The sequence below is a fragment of the Fistularia commersonii genome, chromosome 30, assembly GCF_037954325.1.
Source record: "Fistularia commersonii isolate RoL2024-O1a breed Wild chromosome 30, RoL_Fcom_v1.0, whole genome shotgun sequence".
Taxonomy (NCBI): Eukaryota; Metazoa; Chordata; class Actinopteri; order Syngnathiformes; family Fistulariidae; genus Fistularia; species Fistularia commersonii.
Window position 1 is genome coordinate 8,552,143 of NC_141313.1, and position 24,288 is coordinate 8,576,430.

Consider the following 24,288-nt stretch of genomic DNA (forward strand, 5'->3'; position numbering starts at 1 on the left):
TTAATCATGCAGAAAACTCAATAGATACTATGCGCTCAAAATGAATAAACAATATATACTCTGCTTTTCTACAACATACCAGCTCTTGCAATGCTGTGGAATTTCCAAAGTCCAGTGTAGTAGACACTTGGGATGTCATAAGACGTTTATGGCCACAGATCAGGGACGTGGTCACTACACCTAAGGAAGTGTGACATGCAATAATGAACACACAAACACGCACTCACACACAATTATTAAATTACTCATCAACAAAAAAGGAAGTTAAACTACAACAATGGAAAATGAAAGTAATATTTGTCAATATTGGTCACTACATTACAAGTTGAGGTATTCATGTGAGCTGCAAAACATGTTAACTGCCCCATGGTTTCATAGAACAACCATTATCAGGTACTTTTTATACCAAATATTGAGCAGAAAGTGGTTCAAAAGTGCATCAGCAATCTGCTTCCTGTGCAGCTGCAGAGCTTAGCAGGCTAACTCGGGCTGGGTTTGGCAGCAAAATGCCTGATAGTCCATGGCAGCTCAGTCGGGGAGAAAGTTACTGTAATACCTTTAATGCACGTACACCTTAAAAAATTAATATCACAAAAAAGTTCAATATTTTTGCCACTCATTTTAGAGAAAGAAAGACATAAATGATATAGATTTATTGCAAATAGAGTGAAATATTTCAAGTCTTTACTCTTCAAACATTTGATGATTATGGCTTACGGATAATGTAACGCAAAATTCAGTATCTCAGAAAATCATCAGTGTCATGAAAAAGTTCGATATCGGAAAGTCATGGTGATTGACTCAAAACACACACAAAGGTTTCAAGAGCCTTTAAATCAGGGGGCCACAACTGGACTAACTTGATGTCAAGGAGGCCGGACCAGTGAAATCAGAACGTAAATACCTAGAAGTAACACTCAGTCCAAATATTTTCTTTGTTTCAGTGTAAAGGAGAACAGATAATTATAGAAATCTTTATATGTAATGAGCTGTTCCTTCAAAAAAAAAAAACATGACAAACAACCTGAGATCCATGAAGAAAAGTATCGGTAAGTGCAGTTTCAACAACACCATGCCTCAGTTCTGTCTTCTCAGTTCCCCGTGCATTTTGTTGTATTTAATTTGATTTCAAGCAGGGGGCCACAAAATATTGTTCCGAAGAGAGTCGTGGACACTCTTCGCAAGGAGGCCACAAAAGGAAACTGCTCCTTGACTCCTTGACAAGCTGGTTGTTCACAGAGTAATCCCCGAATAATCGTAGAAATACGTGGTAGGAAAAGGTACACCAGCAAAAGGGATGGCCTTTTGTTAACCTAAGCATTGAGAGGATTGTTAAGCAGAATCAATTCAAGAGTTGGGGGAGCTTTACAAGGAGAGGACGAAGGATGGAGTCAGCAGAGATAACATCAGAAGCGTCTTACCTGGCCTGTGGTCCAAAGTCCTTTTTTCAAATGAAGTAAATTTTACATGATGTCGAAATCAACACACAATGCACAGAAATGAACATATGTTTCAGAAGCCTGACATTTCTGTTTAAAACATCATTTTTTTCATTGATCCTGTGAAATTTTCTGAGATACTCAATTTTAGTTCTGTTTTTTAATCTGTAACCCATAATCATCAAACTTTTGAAGAAAAAGCAATTGAAATATATCACTTTATGTGTAATGAATCTATATATTTGGGTTTCACTTTCTGAATGAGTGACAAAAAGTACCTTTTCATAATATCCTGATTTTTTGAGATTCACCTGTGGAGTGGACGGCTGCATCAGCCACTTGACAACCAATATTTGAGATTATTTGCTTTGCGGCGCTATCTGTCAGTCAGAGTATTTAGCTTGTAGCTAACAGTCAACAGCTAACAGCGCCACTAACCAGCTCCCAGGTATTCAAGGCTGAAACAATAGCAGGAAGGAGGTTGCAGGATTGGGCAGAACCGCCATGAAACAGTACAAAGGACTACCATTCCAACCTTTATAATACATTATCATACATACATTTAATTAACATATTTGAGTTATTTAGTTTTTTTTCATGTTGTTAAAAAGGGGATTTTTTTTTCTTTAGATGTTGCACCTCCCCACCCCCCAAGGGTTAACTAGCTACGTTATTTGTTTGTTCTGTCAGAACAAGTCAAACTGGGTCAGACAGAAAACTTGTGTTGCAATGCTCCTTATACTCACAAATGCTGTGATTTCGTCACTGTCTATGTCACATTTTGCAGCCAAACATTTCTCGGATCTACAATGCAGCAGCGAATTGCGAGATAGATTACTTCATTTAAACATACTACAACGTGAAAAAGCATAATGGAATGGTGCAACAATAAACAGAAACAGCCATGTTTTGACATTATGTGACCCAAGTGGCTGCAGTGGATTGGCCTAAACAGGTCCTGAATAGCAAGCGGTAAAACGCCTAATGAATGGATTCACTGTTCCAGCTCTGTTAAATGACCGAATAAAATATCGACTGTTACGTGAATGCAATTTAATGAAAACAAGTAGTTCTTGTAGAAGGGGGGACTGTTTTATGTGAGGGATGATGTCATAGGACCAACAAAGGAATAATAGTTTAAGGTCTTTAAGTTTTTCCAGGTATTACTGAAAGTAAAATCATATCTGAAAACGATCCTATGGGTACGCAGTAAAGCCTCAGTTAAGTCATATAGCTCCGAAACCTGACACTCATCACAATCTCATAAAATTAACCTACAGAATAACGTACGCAAAGATCTTGTCCAAGCACGTATGTTTGCACAACACTCCTGAGCCGCTCCGGTGTCTCTTGCCGCCACCGTATTTACCGTACGAATATTGTCACCCACTTTGTAAATGTTTGGATTTCTTTACATATGTTGGACTTTAACATTGTATATAAAACGGGTCTTATCAGATCATCAAGTCAAGTGAGCTGTATCAAGCCCAGAGAGTCATTAAAACCTATTATGAACCAGAGATAAACTTTATTTCAAATTATTTTGAACTGATCTTGTGCAATGATTCTCCATATGTGCAATAGGGCCATTGTCTTCTGTGCAGTGACCGTTTCCTGTGCAATAACCCTGATTTATACACATAAATATGACATGTCATCACATACGTGTACATGGAAATACACATATATAACTGTTACATATATTTTTACATACCTTTAACTTTACTTCTTTTGATTGTTACCGTTTTTTAATTATGTTTTACTATTCGCTATCTTATTCTTTATTTTTATATAAGTTCTATTTAGATTTTTCCCCACTTTACTCTGTGACCAGGAGCTGCTTTCAACAAAAATTAATTTCCCTCTTGGGGATCAATAAAGTATTCTGGTTTTGATTCTGATGTTTTGGACCGGCAAGAGTAAGGCTTTTGTATCCTTACTATTTCAATGGCTGCTGGCACTCTCACTTTCCAATTCAACGCCAATGCAATTAAACTTTTGTTTTTATTTTGCATTATCTATCAAAGTTACTAACCACTTGGTCAACAAAAACCATTTCTGTCGCAGACACACTGCTGACACCAAACGGACCTGAACAAAGCTAACAGAGTGATATAAGGGGATGAGCTGTTACTGAATGGACCATACAAACATGCAAAACACACCCAAAACCTATAGAAAACAAACTCACAAGTTTTAACATGCAAAACAGAGGAGTTCTGGCAGGAATTGGTGTGTTTTTGTGTTTTTAAACGTCATGTAGAGAAACAGTTAAGAAGTCAAGTGACAAAAAAGATCAAGAAATATGCAGAAAATGGAAAGTGGCATCTGCATTTTACCCGTGTAATATATGGAGTGAAACTGCAGCTTTAAATCAAATGTCTGAACAAATGACAAGCGAACGTGTCGGATCTGTGAACACTGTTGCCTTGAAGCTACGGACGTGTTGACATTTGTAACAATTCAGAGAGGACAAATGTGCCATGTCCATTGCATCACATTTCACATACCTGTCTGTGACGTAATCTCAATGGTAAAAAAAAAAAAAAAAAAAAAAAAGCACACAGATTAAGCCGTGTAGTAAAACACAAAGCGTTAGATAAACATTTCATCAACTTGTGGGAAATTCAACCCTTTTATCTTTTCCAGCGGTTGCGGTTGAAATAGTCTGAAACCTTTCACTGAGACACAGTTTAGGTGAAAGGATATTTTAACCAACCGCAGTCAGAAGAAAGTCTGTGGTGAATGTTAACTCTTGCTTGTTATCAAAGGGTGTTGCCTCTTTTGGCATACAGCCCTGACTCCTGACTTACTGATAAAAGTTTAATAGTGGTTTACATTTGACAGTAATCATATTATCAATCTCTTACTTTTCTCCGTGTGTAAGACAACAAAAAGAAAAATGAATGAAGTGTCTCCTACCTGTGGGTGGAGCCCGTCTGCGTGGATGCAGGCCAGAACAGGGACCCTGCAGCCGACCAGCTCGTCAGAAAGTCAGCTCAGATCAGCGTCCAGTTTTAAAGCGGCTCTCGATGGAGTCTCCTCCCCCCCAAGAGAGACGTCCTCTCCTCAGCTTGTGAGGAAGCGGCAGCCGGGGATCTTTCCCTTACGGTGCAGATGCCAGGAATTCCTGCTGAGTTTTTATATTGTTCTCCAAAGAATGACTGTCAGATGTATTGAGTTAAGCAGTATCACAGGTGAGCAGACATGCACAAGCACTTCAGGTGTTTGCTTTGTGGCCATAAAGGTAATTCCAGTGAAACCTTGTTTAACAAATAGTGTATTATTTTTCTTTGCCTTCCCTTCCTTTCACAGTTCAGGGTTCTTTCAGCTGTAATAACATCATCCAGTAGCTTACGTGCGTCACAAATCTTTTTGCACCACCCCATTACCTCATGTACCACTATCTCATCTGTGCAATATTCATATTTATATAATATTTATACATTCTCCAGAACACCTTACCTATTACCATTTCATTTTTACTACCCCGCTACTATCACGTTAAGTGTTCCAACTACCATTCCCTGCACACTGCATTTCTTTATTTTCTTTTTCTTTCTTTTTATTGTTGTATTTTGTATTCTCATGTACGAATTGTACATAGTCTTTATTTCTTTTTTTTCCTTTATATTTCACGTGCATGAATTGTTCATAGTCCTTATATCCTTTTTTCCTTTATATTTTTTGTATTTCGTATTCACGTGTATGAATTGTACAGTCTTTATTTTTTTCCTTTAAATTTTTGTATTTTATATCTTACAAATTTTACTTAGTCTTTGTTCATTTTATATCCATATCCTTTTTTCACAATATTCTATTGTTACCATTTATACTCCACCCTGTACTGCTGCTGTGAAAACTGAATTTCCTTACTGTGGAATAATAAATCTATTTTATCTTACCTGCTATGAACCGCCACAACTAGCAGGATAGAGCTCAACCATGTCATTATTTTAATTTGTCCAATATTTTTTAGAGTGGCGCTTTGTTGCTTCCAAAAAAAATACCATAAAGCAGCACCAACTGAGGAAAAGTCGTGCAAAGGCACGTAACCGAATAGCAACCAGGTCACATCAGGCAACCTCAGGTGAAGGAGAGGTTTTTGTCACCTTGCCAGATCAGATAGATTATACCTGCTACCTGGTGAAGCATCTGTTAAATTGATCACACAGCCAGAGGCTGAGGTGGTGGTGGATGAAGAAATAATCAATGTGATCGATGCAATCAAGTGAGATGATGGCTGAGAAATTGGATGAGGCGCCAATTTGGCAGAATGTGCAGACCAGAAAAAAAGAGGCGAAGTTACGTGACAGGTAGATGATGGCCATCACGATCAGGCAATTCCACGCTTTACCTTTGAGATCTGAATAGAAGGGCTAATTATATTTGATGTTTCTTAAATGCAAATGAACGGGGACAGGAACAAACTTGAAATACCTCTATGAAAGATGTTTCAGTGATGATTGAATGGCATCACTGTGGTTTCAAAAGGTCATGGAGATTCAAAAAAAAAAAAAAAATTTGTTGCTGCCAACACCACCCGACTCAAGACTCGGCATGTAATGCAACAATTAAAATGGTTCATTACCGCAGCATTGCCGGGAAAATCCCAATCCCTGCGCCTTGACCCTGGCCGCGTCGCTTTCCCAAGATGTCCCATAGCACCTCAATGATCGCTTGATCCCGACGGCGTCTACCTGTGGGTTCGGACAAACCACTTAAACGGCAATGTGATCGGGTCGAAGTTGCTCCTAAGGTAACATACATGTATGAAAGTTATGTAAAGATGTTCAGGTCTTGAGGTGCACGCAACATTTGGGTAAATCTCCGCTTTTAAGATAATCACAACAGAAACCTGGGTCTCGGGAGTCACCCGTTTATGTCTTTTTGTGTTTGAGGCTATTTGGCGAGGAAGTGGAAATTCATATGTACGCAGAATTTCCGAGAAAGGGGCTTATTGACGTTTCATGCATCCAACAGGGCAGTTAACAGCTTAGTTCTACCTCGAAGGCTTTGTCGTGTACACTCTGATGAACATGTCACATAACATAATGATTAAAAGATTATCGCTTCTGACATTATTAAGAATTTGTTTAGACAGGTATGCAAATCAGTCATTTGCAGTTCTGACAGTTTGTCAGAGTTAAGATCCTCCTCACATCTATAAAAGACACACCAAGAATCCAGAAAAAAAATGCTGGCTTGATTTAATTTTGGCAGCACATTAGTGTTTTTTTTTTTTTTTTACCATTTCCTCATAGACCAGTTCAATGTTGCTTGAATGAATATTCTATAAGCTGTCAGTTGTGGCGTTAGAAGAATAGAATTTCAGTATTCAATGTCACCATAGCTCTTTATATAAAATTTAGCAGTATATTATATATCATATTTCAATTTTTTTTTGTTTATTTTCTGATCATAAGGAGGAAAAAGAAATGTGTATAACACAGGAAAATAAGATAAGATAGTATAAACTTAATTGATCCTTTGTCACAGCAGCGTAAAAGTTATAAGTGTCAAATAAATATGGACCTAAATATAAATAGAGACGATAAAAAAAAAAAAAAAAGAAACAACATCCACAAATAAATAGACAGCAAAGAGAACAACAACATCAAGGAAAAGAATGGATGCAGAATGGAAAAAAAAAAGACATTCAGGATGAAAGTAGACAACCAAAATATGTGATTCTATGTGAAATTCCAAGGTGTCACACACACCTAGTTACTTGTCTGATTAGGTTATTCATCAGACTGCAGGGAGGAAGAAGGATGACATTGAAATGTTAAAAACAAAGGGGAAAAGGGCCACTCCCTGGCAGCTATCATGTCACCTTACTACCTCAGAAAGTCACCGGCGCCCAGTAATTCCTCAGAATCTTTGACTGAGAAATAATTAAAAAGTCAGCGGCTGAGACAGACGCCTCTCACACAAACACGTCAGGAACAGCGGTGGGAGAAAGTACCGGTTATTGGCTGTCGATCCCCGGTCGCTGGTTGTTGGCAGTGGATGCCGACAAAGTTCTGGCCCAGGAACTCAATGTACCTCTTCAGAATTCCTGCTGGGGTGGTTAGGCGGGGGCTGGGGACGGGGGCGGTTATGTAATTTGTGGTTACTCCTTTCAACTTACCACACCTATTTCTCCAGAAAAAGATGTCAGGTGGGATAATAGAAAGAGCCAAAATGTTTCTCGCCCTCGAGAAAAGCAGCGCACATCATTCTGTAACAGTCATATTCCCCTAATAATAATAAACCCTTGGGAATAATTGCAGCCATAAAGATACCTTTTCATCCAGGTAACAGAAAACGACCCAATCCTTGTCAAAATTTTATCGTCGTGACAACTGGGCTTGATTTTTCTTCATCCCCGAGGCTTCTTCAGTTTGTGAGATGAGGGGTGAAACATCTTCAAGAGAAGAAAATCAAGTCCAGTAGCCACAACAAGATTTTGACCGGGATTAACCGACTGAGAGCTTCCTGATATTTTGCCAACAACATTAACCTCTTATTGAAAAGGATATTATTGCGATAGAAAATCTGTTTTCTCACTGAAAAGTTCTCAAAGTCTGGTTCTCAAACCCACCCAAACCTTTGGATAGAAGATTGCCTCTCTAACTTGTGAGTGCAGCTGAAAGCCTGCAGGAAGTGCGTGCGTCTGCACTCGGTCCATTGAACTCGTGAACTCCCCCACACCAGGAATGTATTTTAAAACTCCTTCCTTTGTGCGCTGACCCCCCCGCATCACTCCACTCCCTCTTGAAGCAGCCAGTCCGAAAGCCCCAGTACCGGCCGAAAACACAATTCCCCAGAATGGTCTAAAAATAAAAGAGCGGAACCGACTTTTTTTTTTTTTCTTTTCCTTCATACTTTGAAAATGGCGAGAACAACACACTCTTTATCTCCTCTACCCTTTGCAGGAATGAATGTGTTTACCCGGCGGATATCTCCCGTTCCCAGTTATCGACCAGAAGCTTTGAGGATCTCCCCTGGCCCGTGAAACCAGTAGAAAATGTAATCTCTCCCTGGGACCACTAAAAAAACATGTACACACCCGTACACATTGCCTTAATTGTCTTTTTTTTTCTTTCGTGATTAAGAAATTATTTCCTGAAACGGTGAATCCAGGGATCTACATCACTACAGGTGACATTGAAATGGATAGACCAATCTAATCTGAGCAGACTGGGAGCGCGGCAGTTAGCGTTCCCAAGTTTTCGTTACCTCTCGGACACGCCCGATGATCTCACCGTCATCCGTCATAAGACAAGAAATGTAACAGCTTCACTCTGACACTGAGGTTTTATCAACCGGCCGTGTGGGAAATACACTCCCTCAGAGGAGACTCAGCCTTTTGGTTCCTAGAACAAGATGCCAGACGTAGCAAACACCTGCTTTCAGCTATTTGTAACCTGTTTCTGAAACCTCAGAGAGAGATATACAGCTGTTTGATTTTTACGAGTATCACTCTGACAAAGCGCCTGTCTGCTAAACGCTAATGAGTGCAATGACGGGCCGGCAATCCCGCTTTAGATGAGGAGGCTGATAGCGACAAGTTTCCTATCCTGATCTGGGAAACTGGGTGACTCACGGCGTCAGTGAAGCCTTACTCGGAACATACATGAGTGTGGTTTTTTGCCCCTGAAAAAGCTTCTACATTGAATACATTAATCTGCAACTTTTTTAAGAATAAGAATAAGAACAACTTTATTTGTCCCAAAGGAAATTGTTGTGCCAGAGTTTCAAGTAAAACATAACTCCTGAGATGACTTGTATGCTCGGTTGGATAGTAAGGAGGACCCACAGTAGCCCAGTTTCCATTAGTACCCTGTAGGACCAATGGCGGTCGTTGTTAACCCAGTCCGCGACCGATCCGGTATGGTATAGTTTTGGTTGACTGGCATGTTTGGTTTTGGCAAAAGTTTTACGCCGGATGCCCTTCCTGACGCAACCCTCTGCATTTATCCAGGCTTGGGACCGGCACTGGGAGACACTGCTCCGTGCCCCCCCAAGGCAGGCTTGGAGAGACACGGGCCAGTGCCGCCCTGAGGCTGCATTGTTTCAAGTAAAACATAACAATAATAGATAATAGTAGGAAGGAGGGAGAATAAGAAATACAAATAAAATATAAAGTGTCAAAGTCAAGGCTATAGTGCTTTAAGGTCTTAAAAAGTACAAAGATTTGAATATTCCCTTCGGCAAGCGGAGGAATCACTTTTCTTTTGCGATATAAAGGAAGTCCTCGCCGCTCGATCCCGCTATCCTCACAATATGGCACCCAAGTGCCTTCATTAGCTTCTATGTGATTGCATTTTCTCAATCGCTGGACTTTGAGAGCGACTGGAAATAGGACTGATCACAACTGCAAACCTGGTGACCCCTTAAGAATCTCACAATGCATACAGGTTTATTTGTGCGGAAAGTTCAGCACCCGAAGAAAGGGAGAGAACTAAAAAACAAACACACAAAATAGCAAACAATACATTTCTATGCATAGCCTCTCCCTGATAGCTGGGAGAAAAGGCGCAGTTCGTCAGAAACTACTACACAAAAGTACTTATTGTGGAGTCGTAGCACAAAGTGGATGTGACTGATAATGCCCTTAACCTTCTCCAGGCAGATGTTGCAGATTTGCGACAGCCAAATATCAGATTTTTCCTGCAACTACAACTTAATTTGAGCCTGAGAGGGTTAATACAATGCCAGTTAAAAATTAATAAAAATAAATCCTCAAAGGAAACTTTACAATCTGTCGCCTATGTTAACTCACTGCGTTGTAAAACCTCGTAAAAAGTGACTTTAACACGCATCAACAATATGAGATTGGGAGAAATTCTCATGTGCGTGTTTATGGTCTGGACACTGCTTTTATAATTCTAGGGAAGTGGCTGTTGCACAACAGTTCCCATAGAAGGACTGTCAATCAAACAAGAAGGAAATAAAATATACATATAAAAATATGTATTAAGTAATACCGTCTGGCTACTGGATTAATCTATCTTTCTTTCTGTCTGCAACGTAAATGCTAATTCACAACATAAATTATAACATACTTTCCTTGGCTAACGGCCAGTTAGCCTAGCATTAAGCAACACGTTGGAATTTTGAGGAGCGAAGCCTCATTACAGCAATCCGGTCATATTTTTCTAATGACTTAAGCTCCCGAACTCTGCAGAAATGACTCGACTTTTATCGGCCGTCTTGAGACAAAACCAATCGCAGCCGGGCTGTTATTTCTCATTTCACCATTTAGCGGCTCCTTCAATGGCGCCTGAACAAAATGCCGTAAAACTTCTATTCAGAGTATCTGTCAAAGTCAGCGGCGTTCTAATTGCTCACTCTTCAGAAAATCACCACCGTGACGCGTTATCCATCTATTCAGTCTTCCAGCAGAGTCCATTCAACCAGAGGAGCTGCTGACAGCGGTGAAACTCAAGGAGAAGCGTTTGAGGTCAAGGTGGGGGCAAGTAAGGATTTGGAGGCTTTCATGCAAACATAACACGGGTGTGTAAGCTGACTCTGATTGCCTGAACGTGTTCTGCAAACACGCTTTCGTATAAACACCAGCAGGGACCTGCTGTATTGATCCTGCAGCGACAGACGGGGCACCGTCCAATATTCTCTAAGTAACCGCAGAAACACAACTTTTTGGATCCGCGTCACGGATGGAGAAAATCCACGCTTCTGCATGCTAGCAGAAGCGTGGATTTTGTTTTTTTTGCATTGCTTCCAAGCCTCTCGCGGCTAATGTGTTCAGCCCATCACGAGAAGATTGCATAAAACGTCAAAAAGCCACGCTGTGATTTTTAACACCTGGCCGATCTCGCTTCAGTGTCACATTGCAAAAGTGTTAAAATGCCAGCACCTTCGCAGCTGAAAACTTGTCTGGAGGACAAGGAAGAAGAATGAATGGGGAGCGAAAAGCCTCGAAATACACATTCACACCCATAAAAACAACATCCGAAGATGCTCGCGGGAGAGCCTGAGCTCTGAAAGTCCCACCAGCAGGGCGATGCCGGCGGGGTGGTGACCTTCCTGGAATTGAACACTCTGGTGATAAATATCAGAATGATCTTCCAATGCTAATTTGACACACTGTGACAATAAGAGGTGCTATCCTGCGAATGGGGGAAACTCAAGATGGGGAGAAAGGACTCGTCGCGAGATAGTCAGCAGCTTAGAACACACGGTGTGTGTCACACAAAAAGAATGGTTTGCTTTAAGGAATCAAAATACTCTGAGCTTATAATAGATGGCTGTCTTTAAATAATGCACTTATAGGGAATTTAATGACGTTTACATTGATTTTTTACACGATCGCATAATTTTTCTGTATTTAACAATGACGGTGATCACTATTCAGGGCTAACGCTAAAAACGAATGACGGGCAAACAATTATATATGTGTTGCAACTAGCTTTTTGGCTGCTGATCATTTTTAAAAAAAATGCGACGCTTGCTGTTGCTGTTGCAACTCACCGCTGGTTTAAAGCCTACTCTGATGCCAAGTACCAAAACAGGCTCCACTGCGGCAAGCATTTCCAGGTAATTAAACATTGAAAGTGTGTATTTAGTTGCACTGGATATCCACCATTGACAGTTGTTTCAACAGATGAATCAAAAATGAATACAAATGACAGCGAAATGAATTTCCATGTTTATTTACATAGCGTAAGCTGTTACAATAAAATTCCTTATCACCATTTTATTATAAATACACCGTGTCGAAGAAAGCTCAATAACCCTCATAAAATGCGCCCGTCGAACCCTTTGAAGCCATGATAATACAACCCATGATTTAAAGGATACAGCTTTTTTACTATTTTTTAAAATCATTTTTGCACCTTTTAAATGTTAGTAAAATCATGCAAATCAAAAGAGTATGAAAATAAAAGTATATAGGTCGAGTGTGCTGCATCGTAAAGAATAATTAACATCAAAATGAAGGGTGAAAAAAAAAAATAGAATCGTAGTTGAAAACAGAAATACTGGTGGCGAAGCCGAAAAATGTTCATACATGGCTTTCAGCAACAGTGCCCTTTTCGATAATCAGTGTACAGTGCATACATCGCTTGTCTGTCGACAAAATGGTGTAAATATTAGCGGGTTAAACATTCGCGCCTGGCGTATCGTCCCGGCGTGGCTACCGTAATTACGACTGAAATTAACTGGCGTCGTTTCGAAGTGGGACCGAGTTACACGTGGACGATAAAAAGGTAACCTGTTAATGCAATAATGGTAGGGGTGGGCGGACTAGCGCTGATTTTTTCCAGTCATGCATCAGGCAGCACAACCACAGCACCGCCTGGTAATATCGGACGTCCTCTCAAAGCAAACTGTAATACGCAGGCACTTACAAAGCACGGCTCACACCTTTTTCGTCTGCTCAGTGTTAGTGGTTCATTGCTCGGAGGGTCCCACGGAAAGCGAGTCACGCGAGTAAATGTGTTATTTTCAGTACTTGTGCCAGTGCAGCTTGATTACAGCGAGGGCCGCGGTTGGACGCCGCGACTCTCTCGGGAAGACATGTCAGTAGAGAAAAGGTTACTAGGTTGCTATGACTCCCAATTTTTTTTTTTTTTTGTGTCGGACAGCTGGGGTGTACACAGGACCAGCCGGGGTATCATCGGCAGTGAAGTTCATCAGAGACGATCTTCAACTCCTAAATCATCTTTGTGAGACTCTTAATTCTGCGCTGCAGATTGATATTCAGCATTCTCATCTATGACGTCTCCTTTTTTATCTATATATATATTTCTTTCTCAGATCCTGAAATATACATGACAGAAAATTTTAGTCTGTACACCAAGTTTGGGTGTGGCTAATAGTCATGAACACTTGGGTTATAGTTTAACGCGTAAACAAAAAAAAAAACAAAAAACTAAAAAGCAAATAAAACCGTATGTCTGACAGAAAATATGTGATGACATAACTGCTTAAAATCCTCAAAATATAATGTACTCTGGAAAGGTTTGTGATAGATATTGGAAATCATAAACAGCCTGGGGCGTATGCTAGCTGCTTACAAGGAAAGGATCGGAAAGACCGAAGAGAAAAATCTGAACTAAAGTGAAATATACCAAAACCTAAAGCATTTAACTTGTATAAAATTAAATATTGAAGGTGTGTAACAACCACATTCCATGGAGAATTAGGCATCTGGTGAACACTGTGTCTTTCGCGTGTCTTTCCCTTAAGAACCTCGTGTTATTGCCTTGTCGCCCGGCCTCGTCAGTACCGTCGACCGTAGCTGGGCGAACTGTAAGACGTGGAAGAGAACGTCGTCGTGAAACTCGATGCGGTGGCGTCGAAGCTCCCTCTTCTGGAACCCGATCTGGAGCCGCTTCTGGAGCCGGAACGTGAGCCGGCTCCTGAGCCGGACCCGCTCATGCTGAAGGGGCTGTAGAGGCCTTTGCCCGATTGGGATGACGCTTCGAGGAGTCTCAAGCCGGTCCCCTCCTCGATCATGCTTCTATCCATTGCGTCCTTGTATGAGATTTTAAGCTTGGTTTTGGGGCATGTGAGGTATTTTGAGTAGGCGTTAACGTCTCTCAATTTTTGTGCAGTGCGCGCATCCAAGGTGCCCTTCTTCACAGCCTCATCGATGGAGACTCTGTTGGTAACATCTGGCTCGATCAAGCCGCCGGTGAGATACTGGACTTCAAGGAACCGCTGACCGGCCTCGTAGTACAGCCATCCTTTCTTTAGGGCTTGGGCTGCTGACATTCTGGTTTTGGTTCTCGGATCTTCAAATCCACTATAGGCCTTCTGGGAGAGACTAATGCGATCCACCATGATTTTATCCACGAGCCCTTTGTTCATTGCATCTGCGATGGAGAATTTCTCTCCGGTGTTTGGATCGATGATGCCTCCTGTGCAGACCTGAGCCTCCAGCAACCTTTGACCCGTTATGTTGTCCAAAAGGTTCCTGTGAATGGCTTCAGTCACGGAAACCTTCTCCAGCGTATCCGTATCCAAGATCCCGGCCACGGGCCCGGTTTCCTCGGTTGGATCGGTCCATGTGGTCGCCGGTGTTCTTATACTGGGCGTCGAACTCGAGTACGATGAGGTGGACCCAAAGGAGGAGGACCTTGATCTGACGCCGCTCATGTTTCCAGAGAGCATGTCTGCAAACTCCGTGATGGACAGAGTTCCCGCTCGGTACTGGTCCAGAGCTGACTTGTCGATGAGGCCGCCTGAGATTGCGTCATCGATGTTATACTCCCTGCCGGATCTCCTGTCGATAATTGTGGATTTGACAACGCCGTCGGATGAAGTTCTGGTAATTTCCTCCCATTCGCACTCCTGCTCTGCAAGCTCTAGGTAGGTCTGCTGGTCGATGAGCCCTTTCTGATACGCCTCGTACACGGACATCTCTTTGCCGGTCTCCGGATCCACAATAACGACCCTGCGTTTGCGAACGGATGACTTTGACGACGTCTTCCTTTCACGCTTCTTCTCTTTCAGCGGCAGAAGAGAGAGCCCCGTCTCAGGGTCGGTCACGCATCTCTCCATCAACTGGAGGTAAGTAAGATTTTCCTCCGTGTTGGGATCAAAAAAGCCTTTGGTGTCATCGGACGGATCGGTAAGGATTTGGTTCATTTCCTCGTCAAAAAGACCACGTTCGTACGCCGCTTCAACCGGCAAGCGATGGCTCTCCTGCGGATCGATGATTCCACCGGTGGCGATCTGTGCCTCCAGCAGGCGAATGCCATGATCTTTGAGAATGAGGTCCTTTTTCATAGCCTGGAACAGTGAGATGACCTTGCCAGAGTAAGGGTCCCTGTAGCCGGTGACCGCTCGCTCGGCCGACAGCAGCTTGTCTTTAAACTCCGGGCCGACGACATTCGTCTTGACGGCTTCGTTGACGTTCAGCTTCAGATTTTTGATGGGGTCAATTATATATCCGGTGGAGGCTTGAGCTTCGAGAAGCTCAAAGGCGGTCCCCGGTCTGATCATGTTCTTCTTCATTGCTTGATAGATGGACAGTCGTTCCTTGCTCGATTCGATGTAGACACCGGCAATACAGCTGGTACCCTCCAGGTACTTTTTAAGGTCCCTGCTGACCTCCTCTACTGTAATGGCGCCCTCAGTGAGATCGTCGTATGTCTTTTGGCTGATGATCTGAGAGCGAAGCAGCTCTTCCACCGTGATTTGTTTCCTGAGACCTTTAAAAAGAAGTCTTTTGTCCGCCAAAGAAAGAAGCCGTAAGCCACTCTCTTTGTCGACTCTGCACCTTTTCAGGAGCTGAGCGTAGGACAGTTTCTCGTCGGTTGTAGGGTCGATGTAGCCGTGCACATCCCCGCTGGGCTCGGATATTCTGTCCAGTGTCTCTTTGTTGATGTATCCACGTTGCATGGCGACATCTGTGGGAAGGTGAAAGTAGTACTCCGGATCCATTAATCCGCCAGTGGCGGCCTGCGCTTCCAGAAGTCTCAGAGCATAATTCTCAGGAATCAAGTCCTTTTTCATGGCCTGGAAGAGAGAGATGACTTTGCCACTGTACGGATCTTTGTAACCCGTGACTGCTCTCTCAGCAGACAGGAGTCGGTCATGGAGTTCGGGGCCAACCAGCCCCTTGCGAACGGCTTCGTCAACCGTGAGCAGTTCATCTTTAATCGGGTCGATCATGAAACCCGTTGCTGCTTGGGCCTCCAGGAGGTTCACAGCAACCTCCGGCTTCATTTTCCCACTTTTCATCGCCTGATAAATACTGATCTTTGAGGGAGTGTCTGACATGATTCCGGCGATACAACCGCTTCCGAAGAGATACTGTCTGACCGTGGGCATTTCCATTACCTCACGAACATTCATCTTCTCCTGTTTTAGAAGATTGTACGTGTGCAAATCAATGATCCGGGCACTGTAAAGCTCCTCGATGGTGATTCTCCTCCTGATGACATCGCACGACATGCTCTGCTCGGCCTTGATAGTCTCCCTTTGCTCAATGATTTCAATGATAATGATCAGCATTCTGTCCTTTGTGATTTTACCCTGGCGATACTGCTCCATGAGGCGGCTTCTCTCCTCTTCCGGAAGCATATTTGAGTTCATGACTTCCCAGATGGTCATAGTCTTTCCTGCAAAACTCTTATGCGGGATCTCTATTTGAGTGTTGGCGAGCTCTGTTTGGACTTGCTCCTCGGTGTATTGGTAAGACTTCTCGCCGGGAGCAGGGGCCTCGGGCTTTGACAGGGGCAGGTAGCAAAGACCGGAGTTTGGATCTTTTGCGCACTTCTCTAGCAGCCGCATGTAAGTAACACTTTCGTTGGTGTTGGGGTTGGTAAAGCATTGAACGTCACCCGAGGGCTCTTTAAAGGATTCGGCCATTTGTTTACTCAGGTAGCCACGCTGACTGGCCACTTCATTGGGAACACGATGGCTGCTGACGGGGTCGATGATCCCCCCTGTAGCAAACTGGGCTTCCAGGAGCGGAATAGCGTGCTCTCTGAGAACAAGCTCTTTCTTCATGGCTTGGAACAGAGAAATCTTATTGCCCGTATAAGGATCTTTGTAGCCTGTGACGGCTTTTTCAGCAGACAGAAGTTTCTCGTGAAGTTCTGGACCGATAACCCCGGCCTTCACCGCATCATCCACGGAGTACTTGAGATTTTTGACTGGGTCGGTGATGAAGCCAGTGCCGGCTTGCGCTTCAAGGAGTGTGAGTCCCGTATTATGTTGCAAAATATTTCTTTTCATTGCTTGATAAATGCTGATCCTCTCCTTTGAATCTTCCATTGCGATGCCGTCGACGCGGTCCGTGCCTTGCAAATACTTCTTGACTTTTTCAGTCTGGCTGACCTCTTTAGGCGTAATTTTACCCTGCTGGAGGCGGTCCAATGTAGACTTATCGATGATGTTGGAATCGAATAACGAGGCGGCGGTTACTGGCGCCCTGAGCCCCTCAAAGCCGGCCTCTTCCTTTATTTTTTCCTGTTTTTCATCAACCATTGTTACCACGATCTTTATTAACTTTTCTATGGTCACGTGCCCCATTCTGTACTGACGAATCAACTCTATTCTTTGCTCCTCGGTTATGTACTCCGAATGTATGATTTCCCAAATTGTGACTTTTCTTCCTTTGAAGGGTCCGTACTCCAGCTCCATCGTTTTCTGATTTAACGCTTCTTTTGTTTTAGCCTCTGTTATCTGTTTATCTTCTTTTGGTTTCGAAGCTTTCTTTGAGAGGGGAAGCAACGGGAGTCCAGTTTCGTTGTCGGTTATGCACTTCTTCATCAGCTGTGCATAAGTCACATCCTCCTGTGAGTTAGGATCGTAGAAAACCTTCGTGTCATCACTGATCTTGTTCAATGTCTTGCCGATTTCCTCATCAAAATATCCCCGTTTGCAGGCGACCTCGTGAGGGATGCGGTAACTTTTCATCGGATCGATTATTCCACCTGTCGACAGTTGCGCTTCCAACAAACGAATGGCGTGGTCTTTCTTTAGAAGGCCTTTCTTCATGGCTTCGAACAGAGATACCTTATTTCCGGTGTATGGATCTCTGTAGCCGCCGACGGCTCTCTCCGCAGACAGAAGCCGCTCGTGGAGCTCCGGGCCGACAAGACCCGACTTGACGGCTTCGTCCACGGGGATCCTCTCGTTTTTGACAGGATCGATTACGAAGCCGGTCGCCGCCTGAGCTTCAAGAAAGCTGACGGCACTCTCTGGGCTCAGTAGATCTTTCTTCAAGGCTTGATAGAAAGACATCTTCTCCTTGGTTGGTTCATAAAACAAACCAGCGATGCTTGGAGTTCCTTGCAGCGCCTTCTTCACCGGTTCCATCGCGGACATCTCCTCAACCGTCGTTTTTCCATTGCTCAATTTGTTGAAGAGGTCTTTGCTTATGACCTTGGACTCCAAAAGTTCGTCAGCAGAGACTGACGCTCTCAGACCGTGGAAAACATTTTCCTTATTCTTCTCCTTGTCTTCCACCACGGTAATGACGATTTTGATGATCTTCTCCACCGTGATCTTGCCCGTTTTGTATTGGCGAATCAGCTCTCGTCTTTGCTCCTCGGTGAAATACTCTGAATTTATAACTTCCCAAATGGTTACTTTCTTACCCTTAAAGCGGCCGAAGGGCACGTCAATGTTGGAGCGACTGAACACCTCTCTCATCTCGACATCGGTATATGTTTTCTGGGTTTGAGCGGCGCCCTCCGTAACCGGTAATACCAGGAGCCCCGACTCCGGATCCTTGGTGCATTTCTCGAGTAACTCTTTGTAGGTGAGTTGCTCCTGTGTACTGGGGTCGATGAACAGTTTGCAATCATCGCTGGGCTGGCTGAGGCTCTTATTCAAGTCAGCATCGAACTGGCCCTGCTTGTAGGCCGTTTGCAGCGGCACCCGATGACCATTGATCGGGTCGATGATGCCGCCGGTCGCGAGCTGGACATCTAGGAATTTGGTGGCCGGTTCCTTTTCAATAAGACCTTTGTTCAAAGCCTCGAAAAGAGAGATTTTGGCTCCGCTGTAGGGATCTTTGAAGCCCGTGGCTGCTCGCTCCGCAGACAGCAACCTATCATGGAGTTCGGGGCCGATTAACTTCTCCTTCACGGCTTCATCTACAGAGAGGTATTTATTTTTGATGGGGTCCACGAGGTAACCGGACGCCGCTTGAGCTTCCAGAAGCATTGTGGCAGTTTGGGGAGATATCTTACTCTCCTTCATGGCCTGGTAGACGGTCATTTTCTCCTTGGCTGGCGTCAGGATAGCACCGATGCCATTCTGGCCCTTGAGACATGAGTGGATCTTGTCCGTCTTTTCCAGGTCTTGCACGGAGACTTTGCCCTTTTTCAGTTTGTCCAGCTCCTTCTTGGTCAGAACGCCGATGTCCTGCAGCCTGGCTGCCGGCACTTTCTTCTGTATTCCTTCGAACAAAAACGGCGACTCTCCATCTTTCTTGGCCGCGTCTACATCATCGGAGCCGTTGTACACTTGCTTTGTTGTTTGGACCGTCGTCGCGGCAACTACCTGCTGTTCGGGGACCTTATCGGTCTGGATCTGGATTTCCTGCATTTTCGATGCGCCTTGTTTGGAAGCGACCTCAAGGTTGTTGAGTTTCTCTCTGAGCTTTTTGTTTTCCTCTCCCAGAAGTTTTTCTTGCTCCTTCCTTTTCTTCTCAAGCTCCTCCATTTCCAACTGCTTGTTTTTCACCTCCGCTTCCGCCTCCTTTTGTTTCTTCAGAGCTTCATCCATAATGACCTGCAGTTTCTTCTTCTCATCCTCCATTAACTTCTGCTGACGTTGCTGTTCGTCTTTCAGAGCTTTGGCCTTTTTCACTTCGTCCTCGAACTGTTTCTCCAGTTTCCTTTTCTCATCTTCCACCGCCTTCTCTCGTTTCAACAGAACGTCCTTCTCCGAGAGGAACGTCTGCTGAAGGATGACCTTCTGTTGCTCGATTTGTTCTTGCTGGGCGTTTGCCATCTATTTCGCGGGGGGGGACAACATAGACATAATTAGTAAAATAGCAATAACATGAATAATTACCGAGTAAGTCATGCAACAGTACCTCTTTGGATTTTTTCTGAAGCTCCTCTGCCTCTTTTTTCAGTTTCTCTCTTTCTTTTTCCAGGTCAGAGATGGCTTTCCTCAAATCATCGGCCTCCCGGGTGCTCTGCAGCCTCTGCGTCTCCAGCTTCTGCACCACGGTTTCGGTGGCTTGTTTTTCCGTCGTCTGGAGACGCACCTTCGCCTCGTCGGCCTGCTTCTTGAATTTCTGAGCCTCCGATTCGGCGTTCGCCTGAGCGTCGCTGAGCTCTTTGACCTTCGCTTTCAACTTCTCCGCCTCGGCCAAGACCTCGAGCTTCTTCTTTCTCTCCGCCTCTAACGATTTCTGGAAGCCTTCGGTTTCCTTATCGAGCCGCTGCTGGATTTGCTGTTTGTCCTCCAGGAGCTTTTTAGCCTTTTCCTGCGCCTGCGCCTTCTGCTTCTGGAGCTCTTCTGCCTCGGCTTTGAGTTTCGTCGCCTCTTGGATGGCCTGCATTTTCTCCTTGAGCATTTTTTCCGCGAGAGCCCTCTGCTCAGCCAAGTCGGACTCGGCGATCTGCCTCTGTCTGGCTGCCTCCTCCGCCTCCACGCTCAGTCTTGCGGCATCTTCCGCCAGGCCCTTCATCTTCTCGGCTTCCTCGGCGAGCAGTTTCTGCGTGTTGTCCTTGTCTTTCTGCATGAGGCGTTTGTTCTCTTTCTCGATTTTCAGCTTCAGTTTGAGCAGCTCGTCCATTTGGATCTTTACTTTGGAGAGTTCCTCCTCCACCTGCGCTTTTTGTTTGACAGCATCTCCCACTTCGCCCTTCACCCTTTGGAGCTCCTCATCCAACACGGCTTTCTGTTTGTCCGTCTCTTCCAGCTGCAGTTTCACCTTGGTCAGTTCTTTCTCGACTTGGGATTTCTGTTTGAGCGCCTTCTCGGCTTCCTTCTTGTGCTTGGCCATCTCGGCGTCGGCCTGTCCCTTCTGCTTCAGAGCTTCCGCCTCGGCCGCGGCTCGTTTGGAGGCCTCGGCCTCGGCCTCCTTCTTCAGTTTCTCCGCGTCTTTCTGAGCTTTGGCCTGCTTCGCGGCTTCGTCCTCGGCGGCTTTCTTCTGCTTCTCGGCCTCTGCTGCCTTTTGGCGAAGCAGGGCGGCTTCTTTCTCCGCTTTCTCCTTGGCTTTTTCGGCCGCCTGCGCGAGTTTCTTGGCATTTTCAAACTCCTCTCTGAGCTTCTCCTGAGCGAGTCCATCTTCTTTATTCTTACTGAGGACATCCTGCGCTTTTTCTTCAGCGGCGGTGCATTTCTGTGCCGCCTCTTTCGCCAGGACGGCTTGCTTCTCGGCCTCTTTCTCCGCCTTCTCTTTATGCTTGTTGGCCTCGGCAGCTTTCTTCTTCAGCCGCTCAACTTCCTCTTGAGCGGTTTTGCACTGGCGGGCCGCCTGTTCCTCCGCCGCTGTGATCCGTTTCACCTTCTCCTCAGCTTCTTTCCTTTTCTTCTCCTCCTCTGCGGCAAGTTTTTTCAGTTTCTCCGCTTCCTGCTCAGCTTTGAGTTTGCTCTTCTCCGTCTCCTCTGCCACGCCCTTCAGTTTCTTTAATTCGCTTTCCAAACTGGATTTGTCTTTGGAAGCTTTCTCAAAGTTGATCTTGATGATATGGATTTCTTCCTCAACCACCTTCTTCTGTCTCAAGGTTTCCTCCACCATGGTTTTTTGCCGCTCCAACTCCGAATCGGATGACGTCTTCAGCTGGGTCATTTTCTCCGCGATATCCTGCTTGTGCTGAGCGGCCTGATCCTCCAGCAGTTTTCTCTGATAGGCTTCATCCTCCGCTTTTCTCTTGAGCCTGTCGTTCTCCGCTTCTTTGGCCTTCAGGGCGATCTCGGCTTCCGTTTTCAGACGCGTGGCTTCGTTGATAGCGGCCAGCTTTTCCTTGAGGATCTTCTCCGCTTCGGCCCGCTGCCGGGCCGCCTCCTCCTCCGCCAGCTGCCTCTGTTTCTTTGCCTCCTCGGCCACGGACCTCAGCCTGGTCGCTTCCTCCGCCAGCTGTTTCATTTTTAAGACCTCGGTCTCAAGAAGCTGCTTGCTCTTCTCCGTGGTGGACAGGGTCTCTTTCTCCGCTTTGATTTTCATCTGCAGAAGAGCATCCATTTCACCCCTGACTTTGGCCAGCTCGTCTTCCAGCTGTTTCCTCTGGTTTTCGGCAGCGTTGACCTCGTTTTTCAGACGCTGGAGCTCATTGTCCAGGAGGCCCCGTTGCTGCTCGGCGTGCTCGAAGTCCGCCTTCAAGCGAATGCACTCTTGCTCGGCAGACAGCTTCTGCTGCGCGATTTGCTCTGCCGTGTTCCTTTGTTTTTCCAGCTCTTTCTCTGCATTCTCCTTCTGTTTCAGGGCGGCCTCTTCGGCCTTGGCACGTTTCTTGGCGTCCCGCTCCGCATCCACCTTCTGCCTCTCCGCTTCCTTTTGAGCCTCGCTCTTCTTTTGAGCCTCCTCTTCGGCTTGCAGCCTTAAACGCAGAGCCTCGTTCGCTTTCTGTCTCCACGTCTCGAGCTCCCTCTCTGCCTGTTCCCGAGCTTTGCTGGCCTCCTCTTGCAGCTTCCTAAGTTTTTCGGCCTCCTCCTGCAGCTGGAGCACCGTGCCCTGCTCCCTCTTGAGGGACTCCTCCAGTTTTGTCGTCTTCTCGGTGAAAGATTTGGACGTGCTTTGCAGTTGTGCGGCGGCGCTCTTCTGCGCCACCTCCTCCACCACCTTGACCTGTCTCAGCTTCTCGTCCTCGGCCTGTTTCATGCGCCTCTCGGCTTCCTCGGCCTGCATTTTGAACTTCTGCAGATCGTCCAATGCTTTCTGCTTCTGCTTGGAGGCTTCCTTTTCTGCGTCGGATTTGCGCTTCAGCTCGTCTTCCGCGTTCTTCTTTTTCTGAGTCTCTTCGGCAACCTGTTTGCGAAGCCTTTCCGCCTCCTCTTGAGCGGCTTTACGGATTTTCTCCGCCTCGGTAGCCTTGTCCCTCAGCTGCTGTAACTCCGTCTCGGCTGTGGACTTCTGTTTAATTGTCTTCTCCAACTGGAGTCTGATGATGTGAATCTCCTCCTCGATCTTAGTACGGCTGACCAATGCCTCTTCCAGCTGTTGATTCTTCGACTTGATCTCCTGCTCCGACAGATTCTTCAGTTGGTGGAGCTCTTGCTGGATGTTCTGCTTCTGTTTCTCCGCATCCACTGCAACATCTTGCCTCTTGCTGGCCTCTTCCTTCATCTTCGATTTCAGCTGCTGGGCTTCTTGCTCAGCTTTTGCTACGGACTTAGCATGAGCCTCGGCTAACTGTCTTTGTTTATCTAACTCGGCCTGTATCTCTGCCAACCGTCTCCTTTCCTCTTCTTTGAGTTTTTCAGACGCTCTCTGTATCAGAGGGAAGTTAACGGAAAATTAATAAGTCATCGCGCTAACTGTATATATCAAAGCTAGCAGAAAACATCTAGGTCAGGGGGCGGCAACCCGCGGCTCTTTGATGCATTGATGCGGCACCCTGTGGCTTTTGAAGATAATTATGAGTATTTAATTAGAATATATTTCATTTTAGTTTGTTTGTTTTTAAATGTTATTTTGAATTTGCAGAGTATAGCAACCTTGTCACATTTAAATAAAACATGTTAAGATTACAGCACACGGATGGAGGACAGCACTTTCGGTTTGCTGTCGGTGGATAATTTAAGTTTGGCTTTTTTTCATAAATACAAGGAGGACTCAAATAGACAATAGTGTATTTTGCTTAAAGGTAACCTTCAGCCCAGTGTCTTTTTTTCGGAGCTCAAAATGTTAGGTTGCATGCAGAAAAGCAATTTTGTTTTCTCTGCAGTTGTCCATTGATTTTAAAAATTGCATATTGCGTTTATGCATAGCGTAAAGGAAAAAAAAACAAACATTATATGCCGTGCTAGTTCATTTTAATTTCAAAAGGGTTGTGTGGCTCCTGGTCTTTTCTTTACTGTAGGGAAACGGATCCATATGGCTCTTTGAGTGGTAAAGGTTGCCGACCCCTGATGTCGCTACACCAACACGTAAAACACATGAACAAGTCTTCCACCACACATCACCAGACTGCACTTTGCTTCCATGCAATTGAGGTGCTTAGTCAATATTCCATGTAATGCACATGTAATTAAGAAGTAAAAGACAGTTTATGTGTGCTATATACTTGGGAGCAGTACAAGATTTCAAATACTTTCTGAATACATACACCAAAACACCAGTGTCTCTGATAGGTAGTTACTGGGATAAAAATGTGCACTTTCATCCCGGATATAATGTGATCTAACCGGCAATCTATATAGATAAATAGATGAGTGATTTAGGGTTTCAGGTGCATTTTTTTTTATCAGATGCAGT

General features: G+C 44.7%; 1 protein-coding gene across 1 annotated transcript in view; it reads right to left on the bottom strand.

The window, feature by feature from the left end:
- Nucleotides 1–12,084: 12,084 nt before the first annotated feature.
- The window catches only part of pleca (plectin a), a 40,527-nt gene continuing 28,323 nt past the window's right edge, over nucleotides 12,085–24,288 (bottom strand). Inside the window, exons 31-32 of the mRNA XM_086177944.1 lie at nucleotides 19,954–23,301; nucleotides 12,085–19,868 (exon numbers count right to left, since the gene is read on the bottom strand). Of these exons, the coding sequence (XP_086034070.1) occupies nucleotides 13,671–19,868; nucleotides 19,954–23,301 (9,546 nt within the window). The 3' untranslated portion in view covers nucleotides 12,085–13,670. The remainder of the gene's footprint in view (nucleotides 19,869–19,953; nucleotides 23,302–24,288) is intronic.